The sequence below is a fragment of the Myxocyprinus asiaticus genome, chromosome 4 (genome assembly GCF_019703515.2).
Source record: "Myxocyprinus asiaticus isolate MX2 ecotype Aquarium Trade chromosome 4, UBuf_Myxa_2, whole genome shotgun sequence".
In the NCBI taxonomy this organism is placed as follows: Eukaryota; Metazoa; Chordata; class Actinopteri; order Cypriniformes; family Catostomidae; genus Myxocyprinus; species Myxocyprinus asiaticus.
The window spans coordinates 926846-946235 of NC_059347.1; the positions used below are offsets into that span (position 1 = coordinate 926846).

Here is a 19390-nt window from a genome sequence, read left to right on the forward strand (position 1 = left end):
GTCTCAACCGGGTGAAGAATGTGAGATTACATCCGTATCATGGCAAAGGGAATACGTCATATGAGAGATCTTGTGATCTCCACCCTATCATGAAGCTTAACAAAAGCATTGGATTATAGTTAAAAAGTACTAAAATATCTATCTTTTTCACACAAAAATCGATCGTGTTGGTTTAGAAGACATTAATTTAACCACTGGAGTCATATGGATGACGTTTATGTTGACTGTCTGTGATTTTTGGAGCTTCAAATGTCTGATCACCATCCACTTGCATTTTAAGGACCTACTGAGCTGAGATATTTTTCTTCAAATGTGTTCTGGTGAAAAAAGAAAATCATACACATCTGGGATATCATGAGGGTGAGTAAATAATGATATAATTTTCATTTTTATGTGAACTAACCCTTTAAATTTTGGTCTGTCTCACCCTAAACCGATTGCATCGCTTCAGAAGACATGGATTAAACCACTGGATTGTGCTTTTAAATATAAATATATATATAAAAATATTTTTGTATGTGTTCCACAGAAGAAATAAATTCATTTGAGTTTGAGACGTCATTAGGGTGAATAAATGATGAGAGAAATATCTTCTCTCTTTTTTTTTTTTTTTTTTTTTTTGAGTGAACTATCCATTTAAGACAATTAAACTTTTGTATGTGGGAAGTTAACATGACTTGCTGTGTGATGTGTTACTTCATCTAAAACTGTTTTAAACAACATTTAGATAATTATTTTATCATTATTATACATGGGGTTTTTATTACCTGACTACATGGAATAGTTTGTTTCTGTCACAGCTATAAAAATAAAATAGTTCACACTGCAGGACCATTTAAAATGAAGTCTCCTCAAGTCTTGATATAAAAACATCCATGCTTACATGTTATCTAGTCACACGATGGGCATCTTTGTTTTTTCCATGTGGTCTCTAATATGAAGTCATAAATCCTGTTCGCATGAAATATTAGTCATTTTAGATGGAGTCTAGCATGTCAACTGCCTATGTTCATCCTTAAAACTAAAGCTTCCAGAAAAGATTTTTTCAGGCTGATGGCCCAGAAGAACCTTCAAAGGACCCAGAAGAGCTTCAGATGTCTTCTGTTCACTGATGACAGAACCAATACATTCTGAACATCAAGAACTTTCATCATCTCCAAAGAACTCCACACAGTGAAATAGTTCTGGATGATTCTCGGCTGAAGCTGCATTATTTTTAAGATTGCATTTGCTCATGTGCTGATTTCTGTCCGTTCAGCAGAACTTCACCATCTGTCTTCACCTTGAGCTCCAGCTGAACATCCAGAACTCAATCTCACGAGCAGCACCTGCGAGTCAAGGCTGGCCTGGCCGAACACTTGCATCATGTTGCGATGAGGTGGGCTATATAAATGCAAATTCTATTGGAGATCCATTAGAGGTGCTGGAAAGAGAGTCGATGTAAATGTCCCACAAGAGCAGCTCGATTACTAGCGGGGAAGCTCGCGGTAAATCACAGTGAACAAGGTGAGAACTCTGGAAATGGAATAGTGAGGGTGTGGCTTTTGATTTATTGTAAATGCAAGAAAGATGCACAGGTGCAAAACAGCAGAACTGCAGAGCAGATGCAGCGGTGAGTTGGGGAAGATTTGAGATGAGAAGTCTAAATTCAGTCTGTGTGCACGCTACAGAGTCCTTACAGATTGTGGCCAAAGACTCGAATGAATTGTATTACTGTAATCAAGGGCGTAGCCAGGAAATTACTTTTGGGTGGGCCTCAACAAAAATGGATGGGACAAGTTTTCACTCAACAACTATTTTTTAACAAATGTTCCTTAACAACAGAGAAGCGGCACATTTAAACAGTTCTTCCACACTTTCAGAAATGACAATTTTATAAATATATATTTGAATTCAAAGAATAATCTCTAATATTGTGTGTGGGCAGGTCTAATTTGGCTGTAATAGATCCATCATTAGTGTAACTGGTATGAAAGTGATTTATCTCTGACAGATGTCTCCATCTAGTGGATCTCCTCCAAACACTGACACTGACGCACACTGAATGTGTTTCTCATGATCTCAAAGAGCTTGTAATCGAAGGCTTATGCTTAAGCGTTTGTCTAAAATCATACATGCAAATAAATAAATACATTGAAATAGATTAGTTAGAGCAGGTAAATCAGAGCTCAAGCACACATGTGAACTCCTTCAATACGGTTTAAAGATCATCTCCAGATGAAGCACCTCATGAATTGCTTGAGAATAAACAGAATCTACACAAACAACAGCTGAGAAAACAAGAGTTTTCATTTGATTAAGAGTCATTCAGTGAAATCTGCACTCATTAACATATGTGTGTAAACAATGAAGCGCAGATGCCAACTTTTACAAGCATAGGCAGTTTTCTTGCAGTAACAGATTAGCAAAAGTAACTTTATTTAATTTTTAAAATATTACGTTTTTACAAAGTCTTTCTTTTGGAGGATGTCAGTCCCCAGCCCTGTGTTTCCAACTTCACCTTGGTATATTAGCAAACCTTTTGATTGAAAAATACAAAAATAACAATATATGGAAATAAAAGCTAGTATTTTCGGATATAAAATACATATTTTTAAAGATTTAAAGTTATGTGTCAACCCTGTTACACAATGCCCTTTTATTCAAATGATGTAGCCTACACTTCCATAAATAATAATAATAATAATCATCATCCTTTCAGGATGTGAACTACAAAAACAAGTAAGTGTCCTCTTTTTGTCACTTATATTTGGTTTGTCAGTACGGGACGATCATAAATTGATATCCCTGTTACCATGATTTTATACAGAAAACAACTGATAATTAAAGGGTGTGTATCTGTTGAAATATCAGTATTAAATTCTCTTTCTATAAAAACATTGAAGTGTCAGGACTTTGAGCATAAATCTAGTAATTGCTCAATAAACGGTCTCACTGTCAAACACATTTACAGTAGCTTCAGATGACTTAAAGACATTCTCTGTCTGATAGAATATTTAAAATCGTACAGAAATGTACTTTAAAAATGACCTTTTTTGAAATGTTTACTTTTTGATTTCATGGAATGAGCCTGAAAACATTTTGATCACTGGATAATTCCCATGCCTCCATTTTTGTTGTTTTGATGACTTTATATGATTCTTCAACGTGTCCAAACGCGTACATGACCATTGTTAGAAAGTGTTAAAGCAATCATTCAAGATGAACACAAACAGTGAAGCACTAATAGTTTTATAGTCCTTGATTTCACATTCAAAGCAGTCAATTGTCTGAGACAGAGAGTTGTCATCAGCGCCTGCACAAGCTCATCACAAAGTGGAAAACCTGCATTATAAAACCTTCTCTTCAAATTACTATTATACTTCAGCATAAATAAATCAATACAACTTTGACTGGTGCTTGTCCTTCGCCATGTCATCAGAAAATGTTTCTGCTGATAAATATAAAATATGATGCAGATTACAGAAGCAGATCAAACTTTACTAGAAACATTCTCAGTTTGTTTCTTGTCCATCATTTCTTCCTGGTGGGAATATTTCGGCACAGTCAGATCATCCCTACCTACAGCCTACGAACAGAAGATGTGTGTGTGTGTGTGTGTGTGTGTGTGTGTGTTTGTGTGTGTGTGTGTGTGTTTGTGAGTGTGTGTCTGTGTGTGTGTGTGTGTCTGTGTGTGTGTGTTTGTGAGTGTGTGTGTGTGAGTGTGTGTGTGTGAGTGTGTGTGTGTGTGTGTGTGTGTGTGAGTGTGCGAGTGTTTGTATGTGTGTATGAATGTGTATGTGTGTGTGTGAGTGTGTGTGTGCGTATGTTTGTATGTGTGTCTATATGTGTGTGTGTGTTTGTGTCTGTGTGTTTGTGTGTGTTTGTATGTGTATGTGTGTGTGTGAGCATGTGTTTGTATGTGTGTGTATGTGTGTGTGAGTGAGTGTGTGTGTGTCTGTGTGTGTGTGTTTGTGAGTGTGTGTTTGTGTGTGTGTGTGTGTGAGTGTACGTGTGTTTGTATGTGTGTATGTGTGTGTGTGTGTGTGTGTGTTTGTGTGCGTGTGTTTGTATGTGTGTGTGAATGTATATGTGTGTGTGTGAGTGTGTGTGTGTGCGTATGTTTGTATGTGTGTCTGTATGTGTGTGTGTGCTTGTGTGTGTCTGAGTGTGTGTCTGTGTGTTTGTGTGTGTGTGTATGTGTTTGTGTGTGTGAGTGTGTGTGTGTGTGTGTGTGTGTGTGTGTGAGCATGTGTTTGTGTGTGTGTGTGTGTTTGTGTGTGAGTGTTTGTGTGTGTGTGTGAGTGTGCATGTGTGTGTGAGTGTGAGTGTGCGTGTGTTTGTATGTGTGTGTGTGTGTAAGTGTGAGTGTGTGTTTGTGTGACACAAAGACCGTGATAATGAGCGAAGACTCCGGCACAGATTCCTGACCAATCACACAAGACTCTGATGACATGAACCAATCATGTGCATTGATCAGGATTTAACATGTCTTAACACAGTTTCTGCACCACTGAACAGACATTGAGACTGGACAAAATACCCTTCATTGTGCACTTGACATTTATTATTTATAGTTTTTTATATTAAATGATCCAATACCTTGTGTAAGAAGTGTCTAAAATGAGACAACTAAAAGTGTGCGATTTATGTTATAGACAGTGCTAGATAAAACTCTGTGAATAACACGGGTAAAATACATCCAAGTCTTAAAAATAATTTTGTCACAATATTTAGAAACACGCAAGACAATGTAATATTTTTATGAATAATAATCAATTGTTAATAAATGGTGTTCTTTATAAATGTGAAGAACACGCGTCTTTTCTAATGGTTTTATGATGAACAAAAGCGTTAAACACAACTGACTGACACACTGCAGGAATCAGAGTGTGTTTATGAAATGAGTGTGTGTCATATATGTGTGAGATGAGTGTGTGTTTATTAGATATACTCACCATTCCTTAGTGCGCGCTCCCTCTGTCTCGCAGATCGTGGATTTAACGTCATCCGTGTGACATCAGGGGAGCAATGCCCTCATTCCCAGTTTCCTTCAAAACATTTGGAAATAATACATTCATACTTCATACAAACGTGTTCTTTTTAATCATTCAAAATGGCACAAAAATGAAAATTATGATGTTAGGAATATGTGATATTTTGGGATACAAAAATTAAACGAAAATAAAGAAAAGAAAACAAAATTATGTAAATGTAAATCCACGAAGGCAGGTAATCACCCGGAATAGAGACCTTCATTTTAATAGAAATAGAAATACTAAATATTGGGAAGAAGAATATTAGAAGACCCTCTTTTGACCAAATCCCATATTTTTTTAAGGCTATAATGGTGAAGTGAGACAATTGTATGGGACACTTAACTTCTCCCCCTCCAAAACAGACATACTTCAATATAGTTTACTGCAAGTACATAAAAAAAAAAAGTAAAAAAAATAAAATAAAAAAAAGAAATACTCAAAATTACAATCTAGAATCAAAATTACCACATTGCAGCATCCTATACTTTCAGGAGGATTGGCTGTACCAAATTTTGAATTATATTATTTGTCGTTCCAACTTAAGGCTCTTCATATTTGGGTTGATTCTCAAACTAAAGTTTCATAGAGAGTAATTGAAGCTGACAAGGTTAAAACACATAGACTCCAAGATATTCTATTTGCTGGCACAGGAAATAAAACTGACAATTACAAATTCGGCCCGGTTGTGGCTAATTCTATTAGCATCTGGAAAAGGGTTGAACCTCTGATGGGAGGACCTTTCAAATTTTGAAACAACACACCCTTATGGCACAACTTTAATTTTTTATGTGGAAATCGTACTGTACGATTGTACAACAGCATGAATTAATAAGGCTAAACATGGTAACATTGATGCATGGCAATGTTTTTCTTCCAGCATATTGGATTTTATAAAGGAATGACTAGATAAAGTAACCCTTTTTATATATTTATTTATTTTAATTATTTTCAGATTGTTAAATTATTGATAATATGTCTGTTGCTCCCCCTTCCATGTTTGTTTGTTTGAATGGATGTTATCTTGTTATATCAAAAAGACAATAAAAATGATCACAAAAAAGGAAATACGCTAAATTAATTTGTGTGTCGTATTAATGCATCATAAAGATGAGAACATCATCAAGAGTACAAATTAAAACAGTTTTTTGCTTTTAAATATACTACAGTATATTATGCACTGCACTACACTTCCCTTCATTCATTATTATTGCTTATAAGGTAATAATATATATATGCTGTCACACTTTACCAATATAATGATTCTAAAAAAAAATATCTACAAATTATTTGTAACTAGCCTACTTTTTTTACATTTTCTGATACATTTTTACACCATAAGTAACATTTACAAACAATAAAACTTTTTTTCTATTGTAGTGATAGTTGTGTGGTTTGTGCTGCCCTCTGTCTGTAGATCGCAGGAAATCACATTCATATACAAGTTAAATTGATTGTATTGCAGTTAATGTTGTGTGTTTTGTGCTCCCCTGTGTCTGTAGATCACATGAAATCACATTCATATCCACAGGTGCATCTCTATAAATTAGAATGTCGTGGAAAAGTTCATTTATTTCAGTAATTCAACTCAAATTGTGAAACTCGTGTATTAAATAAATTCAATGCACACAGACTGAAGTAGTTTAAGTCTTTGGTTCTTTTAATTGTGATGATTTTGGCTCACATTTAACAAAAACCCACCAATTCGCTATCTCAAAATTAGAATACATCATAAGACCAATAAAAAAATAAAAAATAAAAAAAAAAAAAAACATTTTTAGTGAATTGTTGGCCTTCTGGAAAGTATGTTCATTTACTGTATATGTACTCAATACTTGGTAGGGGCTCCTTTTGGTTTAATTACTGCCTCAATTCGGCGTGGCATGGAGGTGATCAGTTTGTGGCACTGCTGAGGTGGTATGGAAGCCCAGGTTTCTTTGACAGTGGCCTTCAGCTCATCTGCATTTTTTGGTCTCTTGTTTCTCATTTTCCTCTTGACAATACCCCATAAATTCTCTATGGGGTTCAGGTCTGGTGAGTTTGCTGGCCAGTCAAGCACACCAACACCATGGTCATTTAACCAACTTTTGGTGCTTTTGGCAGTGTGGGCAGGTGCCAAATCCTGCTGGAAAATGAAATCAGCATCTTTAAAAAGCTGGTCAGCAGAAGGAAGCATGAAGTGCTCCAAAATGTCTTGGTAAACGGGTGCAGTGACTTTGGTTTTCAAAAAACACAATGGACCAACACCAGCAGATGACATTGCACCCCAAATCATCACAGACTGTGGAAACTTAACACTGGACTTCAAGCAACTTGGGCTATGAGCTTCTCCACCCTTCCTCCAGACTCTAGGACCTTGGTTTCCAAATGAAATACAAAACTTGCTCTCATCTGAAAAGAGGACTTTGGACCACTGGGCAACAGTCCAGTTCTTCTCCTTAGCCCAGGTAAGACACCTCTGACATTGTCTGTGGTTCAGGAGTGGCTTAACAAGAGGAATACTGTAGCCAAATTCCTTGACATGTCTGTGTGTGGTGGCTCTTGAGGCCTTGACCCCAGCCTCAGTCCATTCCTTGTGAAGTTCACCCAAATTCTTGAATCGATTTTGCTGGACAATCATAAGGCTGCGGTTCTCTCGGTTGGTTGTGCATCTTTTTCTTCCACACTTTTTCCTTCCACTCAGCTTTCTGTTAACATGCTTGGATACAGCACTCTGTGAACAGCCAGCTTCTTTGGCAATGAATGTTTGTGGCTTACCCTCCTTGTGAAGGGTGTCAATGATTGTCTTCTGGACAACTGTCAGATCAGCAGTCTTCCCCATGATTGTGTAGCCTAGTGAACCAAACTGAGAGACCATTTTGAAGGCTCAGGAAACCTTTGCAGGTGTTTTGAGTTGATTAGCTGATTGGCATGTCACCATATTCTAATTTGTTGAGATAGTGAATTGGTGGATTTTTGTTAAATGTGAGCCAAAATCATCACAATTAAAAGAGCTAATCAACTCAAAACACCTGCAAAGGTTTCCTGAGCCTTCAAAATGGTCTCTCAGTTTGGTTCACTAGGCTACACAATCATGGGGAAGACTGCTGATCTGACAGTTGTCCAGAAGACAATCATTGACACCCTTCACAAGGAGGGTAAGCCACAAACATTCATTGCCAAAGAAGCTGGCTGTTCACAGAGTGCTGTATCCAAGCATGTTAACAGAAAGTTGAGTGGAAGGAAAAAGTGTGGAAGAAAAAGATGCACAACCAACCGAGAGAACCGCAGCCTTATGATTGTCCAGCAAAATCGATTCAAGAATTTGGGTGAACTTCACAAGGAATGGACTGAGGCTGGGGTCAAGGCCTCAAGAGCCACCACACACAGACATGTCAAGGAATTTGGCTACAGTTGTCGTATTCCTCTTGTTAAGCCACTCCTGAACCACAGACAATGTCAGAGGTGTCTTACCTGGGCTAAGGAGAAGAACTGGACTGTTGCCCAGTGGTCCAAAGTCCTCTTTTCAGATGAGAGCAAGTTTTGTATTTCATTTGGAAACCAAGGTCCTAGAGTCTGGAGGAAGGGTGGAGAAGCTCATAGCCCAAGTTGCTTGAAGTCCAGTGTTAAGTTTCCACAGTCTGTGATGATTTGGGGTGCAATGTCATCTGCTGGTGTTGGTCCATTGTGTTTTTTGAAAACCAAAGTCACTGCACCCGTTTACCAAGACATTTTGGAGCACTTCATGCTTCCTTCTGCTGACCAGCTTTTTAAAGATGCTGATTTCATTTTCCAGCAGGATTTGGCACCTGCCCACACTGCCAAAAGCACCAAAAGTTGGTTAAATGACCATGGTGTTGGTGTGCTTGACTGGCCAGCAAACTCACCAGACCTGAACCCCATAGAGAATTTATGGGGTATTGTCAAGAGGAAAATGAGAAACAAGAGACCAAAAAATGCAGATGAGCTGAAGGCCACTGTCAAAGAAACCTGGGCTTCCATACCACCTCAGCAGTGCCACAAACTGATCACCTCCATGCCACGCCGAATTGAGGCAGTAATTAAACCAAAAGGAGCCCCTACCAAGTATTGAGTACATATACAGTAAATGAACATACTTTCCAGAAGGCCAACAATTCACTAAAAATGTTTTTTTTTTTTTATTTTTTTTTTTATTGGTCTTATGATGTATTCTAATTTTGAGATAGTGAATTGGTGGGTTTTTGTTAAATGTGAGCCAAAATCATCACAATTAAAAGAACCAAAGACTTAAACTACTTCAGTCTGTGTGCATTGAATTTATTTAATACACGAGTTTCACAATTTGAGTTGAATTACTGAAATAAATGAACTTTTCCACGACATTCTAATTTATTGAGATGCACTTGTAAGTTAAATTGATTGTATTGCAGTTGATGTTGTGTGGTTTGTGCTGCCCTCTGTCTGTAGATCACAGGAAATCACATTCATGAACACAAACATGTCGCTCGACTCTCACACGGGCGTTCATCGCGTCTTTTGAACTGAATCTTGATGCTCGTCGAGTTTGAAGAGAAAAGCGCAGAAAGATGTCGCAGAAGATGCTGCCCTGTTTCGTGGGGCTCCTTGTATGCACCGGGACCTGTCTGGTTCAGGTAAGCCGGTGTCGAGTCGCTTGTGGCGGCGGGTGCTTTAACTCGAGCTCGGTGATCAGCGCGGTCAGCTGGCCTCGATAATCTACTGAAATAAAGACATAAAACAACCGTCATTTAATGTGTAATACACGATTTATATGTTCATGCTTATAAAGTGCTTGTGTCGTGTTTGGTGCTTCTGGATCGCGTATAGCCTGTTGAGAAGAGACGAAAAGATTCGATAAGAAATACGAGTTTATTGTTTATCATGTTTACGTCAATATTGTTTGTTTATTGGGTTTGAGTGTGTGTGTGTCTGTAGGGATTTGTTGGGTTTAGTGCTCATTGTGTTTGTACAGGTCATTATTAAAGGTTATTGTCTAGGATAAATGACCAAATCATACTGTATTAGCAGTATAAATATTGCTATAAACCTGACTGACCAGTCAAACAACCTCGGATGAATTTAGCATGACATTTGTGTGTTTTTGTTTGGGTTTTTCTTTTTTTTTTTTTTTTTTTTACACACATGTAAGGGGTATTATTTGTTGATTTATTTCAACATGACTTTCATTCTTTTATTGATTGAGTCATATAGAAAAATAGACATTTTCTTTGAAGAATTGTACAGCTGAAGTAAACTCAGTCCTTCTCACTATTGCTTTAAGATTTGAATGTTTTTGTCAGATAAGAAATGTAAGTGTGTGTGCTGTTGCTCAGTGAATGCATGTGTTTGTTTGGCAGGGGAAGGAGTTTTGTTTTGGTGTGAACAATGAACAGTACCGCTGTGAGATGGGCTACTGTTGTGGAGAGACCGAGTGCTGCACCTACTATTATGAGCTGTGGTGTAAGTGCATCTGTTTCACCTGGTACACAAACATATATATATATATATATATATATATACACACACACACACACACACTTAAAAACACGAACATGCACACACACACACACACTGCAACAGCACTCAAATGATGTGTCTACCAAATATTAACAAATAAGATGAATCTCACAAAATCTGTATAAATCTATGTTCAGGTCTCATTTCACCCCAAAAGCAAAATAAATAAATTTAGCATGGAAGAAAATGAAGTCTATTTTCTTTGGAGTATTAAGATTTTTTTTTTGCACTGTCACAATGTTCATAACAATAAGGCTCATGCTCCGCCCCCATTACCATAATAGAGTGCAACAGTCTGGTTCCGGAAGTAAAAATCCCATTCATTCATCACCTTGACCAGCGGTTAAGTGTGGGGGGCACGGAAGACTGACCCGTCCTCAAATCTCCTTCACTTTCACACATTCAACAAAAATAGTGAAAATACACATAAGAACTGATGTGCACAGTTTATTTTCCTCTGCTTTTAAACTTTAGCCTGGCACCACAGTGCATCCTGCTCACGCAGCTCTTGAGCTGATGTCAGGTGTGCTCATGTAAACAAGGTAATTCTTGCGTGCACACCAGTTTCAGATGAGTGACGAGGTGAATTAACTCTTCAATTTCTGTCTTTTCCTCACACAACGCACTATATGACTTCAGAAGAATTGAAATCTTATGATGGATGACTTTAATGGTGCTTTTATGTGCGCTTTCGGAGCTTGGACAGCCACAGTCACGATCTCATCCCTCAATCTTGTGTTTCACAGATGAAAAAAGTAATACTGATTTTGAATGACGAGGGTGAGTAAATGATTGTGGAAAGGTCTGTTTTTATTAAAGTTTATCAGTATCATTAATCAGGTGCAAATTATTGTCCAGAGGTCCTGGCCTGCTTCCGAAACCGCGCGTAGACGGCACTGTCACGTGATACTTATTACTTTTTCAGCGCTGGCTAGTTTGTGAAAATCACAGTCATTTATTATTACTGGATGAGGATTTAAAAAAAAAAAAAAAACTTTTATAGAGACTGTTGATGCTTATTTCCATTCATAGGTATGAATCCTTGCAATTATCAATTTGTATTAAAAAAATAACTGTTCTAGAGTAAAATTGTCTCCAATGAGGTATAAAACATTCTGGTAGTTTAATGCGGATGAATGGAGGATTCGGTTTTCTGAGTGGCCCAACTTCCCCTGGAGTGAAGTTTTCATTGTATTTTAAATAAAAAAAATTTGGTCAAATGAAGATGGAAAAAAAATGTTGTTTAATCTTTTAAAAGCATTTTTTTTTTTTTTTTCCAGTAAAAACAAAATGATTATCGATTAGATTATTTGGAGGGGCGGTGTGAAAGTTTTTCTTGTTTCAAAGGGGGATGTGACCCAAATAAATTGAGAACCACTGACCTAGACAAACGATAGCTAATAAACATTTCAAAACAGACCAACCGTGAGCTGCAAGGTTGTTCATCAATGATATATGCTTCAGTTGAAGCGATCCATCTGCATTATTTCAACCTCATTGTTTAAAAATCGTGTTTGATAGCGGAATTCATGGTAAACAACTACATTACCCATGGTCCAGCAGAGAAAGCTTCACCAATCAGAGAACCGCAGCCAACGAAGCCCGCAAAACATGCCTTGGAGCGACCGCCCACTCCCATGATGCACTGTGAATGATGCAATCAGTCGGTGTCTCTTCACCATTAAACTACTTATATATTTGAACATATTGGAATATTTTGCAGTAAACGTCAAATATTTTGTTCCTATACTTATAATCAACAATCTAAAATCTATATTTTATATATTCCTATAGTTTTTCATTCAATAACATCATTCGCAATGCTTCATGGGATTGTAGTCCGTGCCCTCATGAAAGAAAGTAAGTACACAGCCTTGTAATATAATATATAGTAACTTCAAATACTTTTTGCCTCAAAACAAAGTTTGTGGTGTTGTGATTCTCCCCGGAGCTGGTTGGTTTGGTTCATGCCGCATAACTGTTTTATGAAGGATTTCATGAAGTCTATGGAAGAAATGAATGGGGAAAATACTTCCAGAACCCAGGCAGCTGAATAAGTGGGCAAGCACTGTTGCGCTCTGTGGCAAAAACGTTTTTTAATTAAGTATTTCATGGAAATTAAGAATTTAAATGAAGTATTTATACATCATGGTAATATCTGTTGTACCACCTTCATTTAAAACTGAATGTAAATTGTTGCTGTATTGTGTATATGAATGTCCATATATACAGTATCTACATCACTCACGTGTCTACATTATTGACAAATCTGGGATTTAACATGTAATTCAAATCAAAAGTTTTAGGATTTAGAACATTTTAAAACATGAAAATGTTAAGGCTAGTGATGCACATTGTGAGAAATGTAAATAAATGATTGTCATGAAAATTGTTAACAGAAATACAGCAAAACGTGGAGGACTCCAAATAATTTGTGCATGTTGTATACTGTTTAAATCTCATTTAAATCAGTACACTTAAGAAATGTGAGTCTACTCGTGAGTAGTGTTGAATTTTCTATTTCACATGTGTTTTTGCAGTAGTTGAGCATTGTAACCAGTCACACCAAGTCCATTGCTCTATTCTGTATAATTTACCCAAAATGTGAAAAACAGCTTTGCTTTTCATGCTACTAAGAGAGCCAATGTGAAGTTGATCGTTTAGGCCAGGGGTGTCCAGTCTTTTTTTATTAGGGGATAGATGCAGAAAAATAGGGTGTTGCAGTCCGCATCACTGTAATAATGCTTAATATTATTAACACATTGTGTTATTAAAGGATATTTCTCTCATCAAGAACATTTGTAATGAAGAGTACGAAAACACTGCTGGTTAAGAGCTTCTGTTACTTTCACTGGATTTAGTGTTTGTATTTTTTGACGTCCTGTAAAGCACATATAGAGCTGCTGAGCAGTGATACACATTACATTTTCCTGCTATGAAGTGATTCAAGGAATTACTTTTTATTTTTGAGAAAACCAATCATATTTTCTGTTCTGTTGTTACTTGTGTTACAAACATGATTTTAATTTGATCAAAGTTATTGCTCTTCTGTTTGTTGGGTTGACAAAAGTTGTTAGCCTCCAGGCAAATACTGGTCTCAAAGCACACATGAGAGACAACTCTTGTAGTCATCGTTTTTTTTCCATGTGTTTTTCACTGCAATAATGCAATTCCACCAAGGCCCTGTTCGGTTTCTTAGCATTCTTCGTCACTTTTACAAGTCATAAGAAGCTTTCTTGAAGTTTCATCATTAAGTGAGCCTTAGGTACAGTTAGTGACGGACTCAAAGCAGAGCTGTTCTGATTGGTGTGTGTGTGTGTGTGTGTGTGTGTGTGTGTGTGTGTTTTAGGGTTCTGGTTGGTGTGGACGCTCATCATTATGCTGAGCTGCTGCTGTGCGTACAGACACCGGCGTGTGAAGATGCGTCTGCAGCAGGAGCAGAGACAGCGCGAGATCAGCCTCATGGCGTATCAGGGCGCGTCCAGCTCCTTCATCACTCCTCCACCTCTGAACCTGCGTAAGTACAGCTTTCTTTCTCCTCCTCCACTCACGTCGAACGCGCCACACCTGTGACCTTCATATGTGTGATTGAGCACTGAGCTAAAGTAAGCTGCTTCCTGTCGACGTCTGCACCTGCTGCTGATGCTGCTGGTTGAACGAGATGTTCTCTTTGAAAATCGTCGGATTCCAGTGTTGGGTCGATCAGGATAGTGACTAGTCATCCAACAACTGAATAGTGGAGTAGTGTGATTAACTCGTTCATCTAGATTTGTTATGCTGGAAGGTTTAGTGGCTATGCTTGAAAGGGGGTGAATTTAGAGATGCATGCCAACACTTGTTTTTTCAGAAATGGTCTTGTGCGGTGGCTGACATACACGGTGATCCATATGCACTAAGTTAGTTTATTACATTATTGCTATTAATTCAATTAACAATTACTTAATTACTTTTAATGTATACATTGGATATGCAAGTAATTTTAAGCATTTAAGCATCTGGAAATATTTGGGAATTCCTGGTGAAAAACTACACTACCTATAATCCTGAGGTGAGATCCACCAATCAGAGAATCAGACGAGCTCTGGAGCTCCACCCACTCCCATGATGCACTGTGCATGACTTAGTCGAGTTGCTCTCCCTACACTCTCAAACTACTTGTATTTTTTATATATCTGAAGATCTTATAATAAAATGTAAATATATTGTTGCTGTAAATCAATAGTTTTATATATTCCCGTCGCTGTTTTTAATCCGATTACGTCATTTGCAATGCTTCATGGGATTGTAGTTCATTCCCTCTTTAAAGACATTAAGTACACAGTCTTGTACCAGTCTTGTGTCTCTGACTGTGTTCTGATCCGTTTGGTGACATCCCATCTCTTTGAATCACTCACAGGGTTCTGGAGCGACTGCAAGCTGCCCGACTACGAGGAGGTCGTAGGTCACCCCCCGACCCCCCCTCCACCCTACTCAGAGATGCCCCCGGACGTCCCACCCCCCAGCGGGCAGTCCGAGGCGGCAGTGGTGCTCGAGCCCCCCGCGGAGGAGATGGCCCACGATTGGTCGGATCGGGATGCAGCGGCCGGCACGGATGAGTCAGAGGAACTGAACACGCGGCGCAGGCACGTGACTGGTGATTCGGGCATCGAGGTGTGCGTGTGCCAACTGGATGTGGATGAGGAGGGCGGGGTGTGCCAGGGATTGGGCGATGCGTGCTGCTCTGAGCGACCGGTGCTCGCGGATAAAGAACTGTCGCCTGAAGCTGCCGGTGCTGCCGACCGACTCGTCTGATTCCTGCAATAAAACATGCAAATAATAAGGCAGTTTGAGCGCAAACCGCGTCACAGGCAAACACAACTTTCATTGGATATTTCTGCAGTGTGACGCCAGCATGTCTGTTTGTTTCTCTGACACACACACACACACACACACACACACACTGATAGAATGATCTAGAGACGAGTGTTTGTTTTTCACACAGCTGCACCATGACATCATCACCACAGTGACTGTCGCATGTGCTGCTCCTTCAGAGAAACACACACACACATTTCAGCAGGGTGTTAAAGATGAAATCAACAGCAGTTTAGAGGTGATCATGGGCCGTGTATTCTCGTGTGCCCAGCGTGTAATGTGAGAATCTAGAAATACCCCATGAGTCTCTATCACTATCATTAAAGGAATAGTTCACCCAAAAATCATCGACTCATTCTTATGCCATCTCAAACTCGTATGACTTTCTTTCTTCAGCAGAACATAAACGAAGATGTTCTAATAGAGATAATCAGAAGTCAATGGGGAGTTACATTTTGGCCTGTTTTTCACCCAAATCCGACCGTATCGCTTCAGAAGATGCAGATTAAACCACTGGATTACTTTAAAGATGCCTCTGTGCTTTTTGGAGCTTAAAAGTGTTGGACCCCATTGACTTGCATTGTATGGATATAAACACCTCATATCTCCATCAAAATATCTTGGTTTTTGTTCTGCTTAAGAAAGCCATATGAGTTTGAAAAGGCATAAAGGTGAGTAAATGAGGAAAGAATTATAATTTTTAGATGCACTGCTCCTTTAACGTGTCTCTCAGTTCTTGATGTGCTGCTGCTGCAGTTGTACGCTGTGTTAATTTCACACCGCTTGTAAGCAGGCGTCCCGTGACGTGTTTTGTTTCGGTAACAGAGACGCTTTGAGTTTAATGGATCTGAGCATCTCAGTGTCACATGAATCTTAATACTTCTAGATGAAATACTGAGTGATGGCATGTTAAAATACACGTTAAAGCTGCGTTTGTGTGAACCTTGTGAGACGGGCCACACGCTGCCTTCCTCACGCTCGCAGCAGATCTCTCGCATACACGCGTGTGGGAATATTTGCCTTCTGGTCATCGCCAGACGAGCGTTCAAAGTTTCTGCTGAAGGTCACACCGCGATGCCAGATGACCACATGATGCTTTGCATGAAAAGTTAGTGAAATTAAAGCACAAATATGATCAACTGTGTGTCGGTGGGTTTTCTGCCCGTTCCTGCACACTGAATCTCCGTCAGGTTTAGACTTGATTTGCAGTTTGAGGGGTGATTCTTATGAAACCTGTCAAGAAAATGTCCTGGTCTAATTTCACCCCAAATCAATACAAAAAATAAACAAAATGAAGCATTAAGATTTTTGCATTATGACATTATTTTTAGGACACAATTATTACAGTTAAAAGAAGCTGTTGTACATCCGTGGAAATGAAAGGCAGTTTCCTTGACCCGTTCTGTGAGAATCACCCCATTTAAATTTCAGTTTATAGTTGCATGATGTTTATACGGCAGTTAATGAACATACATTTTATTTCATGTTTGAACTTATGAGGGATTGTGTTCAGACAGCAGACAGACACTCACATGTTTACCTGCATTAAAGGGCTACAAACACACACACACACACACTTCGAGAGAGGATGTTTAGTGATGTTGTCATTATTTCAGCAACACTCTGAATGTGTGCGCGTGTGTTTTCAGGGCGTCTTTTATTTCCTGTGTGTTGCACTGAAGCTCTTGAGATTAACCGCCATCTGTCGTACTCTTGGAATTTCTTCCACTCGTCCACAATTTACACAAAGTTTACACATTGTGTGCCTTTCCCAATGTAAACTACAAGAACTACAGTATCTAACTAGGCTATGCAAAAAACAAAAAAAAAACTGGAACCGCGGGAACGCTCTGTGGTGTTCAGTACAGCAATACCGATATCAATGTCTCATTTCATGTATGCTCAACTCTGTTTTTGTCTGATACAAGCAAACCGTTTATTGCCACTATGGACCGTTATTTCTTCAGTTTATACTTCAGTTAAACTGTCTCATATGTTAATGAATTTAAGACATGACGGTTTATTTTCTCGTTCATTTTACTCGTTCATAAACGCCTCCATATGTGACATGTTATTTCCAATAACTGACCAGTTGTGAAATCTGAGGCGCTCTGGATTTGTAAAGTTCAGTAACTGGACATTGAGATGTTTTGTTTCAGCAGTGATGACTGTTTTATTATGCTGATGATGATGCAGTGCTCTGGTATCTTAAGACTTGAGGAGCTCAAATATTTAATATCGAGCCAAATCACAGTTCAGACCTGCATCACGTACAGCAGAATGATCGCTTACACTTTGATAAACCAAGTCGACCTGTTTTTACTCCATAATTTGTAATAAACATTAGTGCTCAGCTAAAATGTGTGTCATGTATGTAATTTACTCAAGCAGTTGACAGTGGCTTAATTTCATCGAGATTTTTCCTCATTGCAGATTTAAGTGTGTGGTGATTTTTGCCAAACAGAAACCTGATGCTTGACAGAAGTGATGTAGAAGGGAAATTAGAGCACTGAGAGCTGTGTGGTGTTTTCTACTGTCAGGTTTATTTAGTAAGATGTCTGCTGTGTTACTCTATAGTCATTTGTATTTTATTTTTGTAATAAAAAATAAACCAGCTTTGGCTCTCAACTGTTTGGATTCCTGAGTTGACGCTTGTCTGATCACTTTAAAATGACAGTAAACTCCCATCACAGCAGTGACATGAAACACACACCAACTGTGTACATCACTATTCTGTGTACAGCATACATAATCATTTTTACTAAGCTAATCCTTTCCGCTAGTAGTCAGTGTATAAGGACACAAAATTTCAATAAAACGTTATTTTGTTATGTGGGTCATTCTACAATTCACTGACATACGGGTCATGCTAAATGAGTTTAAAAGTTCTGATGTCAGGCCGGTTAAATGACCTGGTCAGGGTGGAAAATAAGCTTAAGCATAAGTGGCCCTTAGTGGCTCAAACGGGGAACCTGTAAGCGCATTCAGCACTAATACTCAAGTCCCAGACTGGGATCGTCTCACACCACGCAGGAACATACTGCACACAGAAAAACCACCCAAGGGGTCGTAACTGGTCAGTGCAGTACACTTTAAGCATGCATGGAATAAGTCCTGCATCCAAACACTTGCAAAAGCAGAGTATTGTTTGTTTGGGGCATCATGCTGGATCCTCACCCCAGGAGGGTTGAGGGGGTCCTGGCCTGTAGTATGGTGTCAAGCACTGACTGCGACTGACCCATGTATGTCAGATGAGTCCGTTCAGGGGCCAAGCATGAAGTCTCCACAGCTCCGGTTGGAGCAGATCCCTCCTCGAGGGAATTTCCTACGGGGAAGCATCCAACAGCTATGCCTGGGTGTTAGGCGACATGGTTTCTCTGTCTTCCCAAACCTTACACAGCACTTGGTGTAGCAAGTGGACTGGAAGGAATGCACATTTGAGTTTCGCTGGCAATTTGTGAGCTAGGGCGTCGAGGACAGTGGAGCCTGGGTCATGGAGTACCAGAGGCGACAATGCGTGGTCTCCGGAGAGGCAAACAGGTCCACCTCGGCTTCCCAAATACCTTTCATGTGTTTCATGTGCTTGCAATGAACACAATCAATCTCAGCGAGCCCTGGCAATAAACAGCACTCATTTAGGAGGTGGCACGCAAGGCCTGGGCTGGCAACAAATCCTCTTAAATTCTGCATGTTTTATATTCCATAGTACAGGGGTACTCGATAGAAGGACAATTCAATTCAGACCGAGATCAAAATCTTTGTACTAGTTATCTGAAACTTACACATTTATGTGTGAGTATATGTGTGCGGAGCGGAAATAAAGTGCATCCAGCGCTATGCGCTTATTCCCACACTGAACATGCTTTATTCTTGCTCTGCACGTGTTGCCTCTCTCCCCACTATAGAGGTGCCGCATAAAGCCTTAACTGTACTTAGTTGAAGGCACAGTTATTATAACAAAAGTAGCTGAGACACCGCTACAGATACTGGCATCTTTCGCTTAAACACACTGCAGAAAACAAAAA

The 19390-nt window shown here is 39.0% G+C and overlaps 1 protein-coding gene across 1 annotated transcript; it reads left to right on the forward strand.

Moving 5' to 3' along the window:
• The first annotated feature begins 9451 nt into the window (after positions 1–9451).
• Positions 9452–17981, forward strand: LOC127436146 (WW domain-binding protein 1-like). Its single transcript, XM_051690101.1, has 4 exons — positions 9452–9628; positions 10352–10454; positions 13861–14028; positions 14908–17981. The coding sequence occupies exons 1-4, from the start codon at positions 9563–9565 to the stop codon at positions 15300–15302; spliced, it is 732 nt and encodes a 243-aa protein (XP_051546061.1). The 5' UTR covers positions 9452–9562; the 3' UTR covers positions 15303–17981.
• Positions 17982–19390: the final 1409 nt, after the last annotated feature.

What these genes read in the sequence shown, in the direction of transcription:
- LOC127436146 (XM_051690101.1), top strand. Translation starts at nt 9,563, where the DNA reads ATGTCGCAGAAGATGCTGCCCTGTTTCGTGGGGCTCCTTGTATGCACC. An exon ending in CCGGGACCTGTCTGGTTCAG is followed by an intron (nt 9,629 to 10,351) that starts GTAAGCCGGTGT and finishes TTTGTTTGGCAG; the next exon opens with GGGAAGGAGTTTTGTTTTGG. An exon ending in TCCTCCACCTCTGAACCTGC is followed by an intron (nt 14,029 to 14,907) that starts GTAAGTACAGCT and finishes AATCACTCACAG; the next exon opens with GGTTCTGGAGCGACTGCAAG.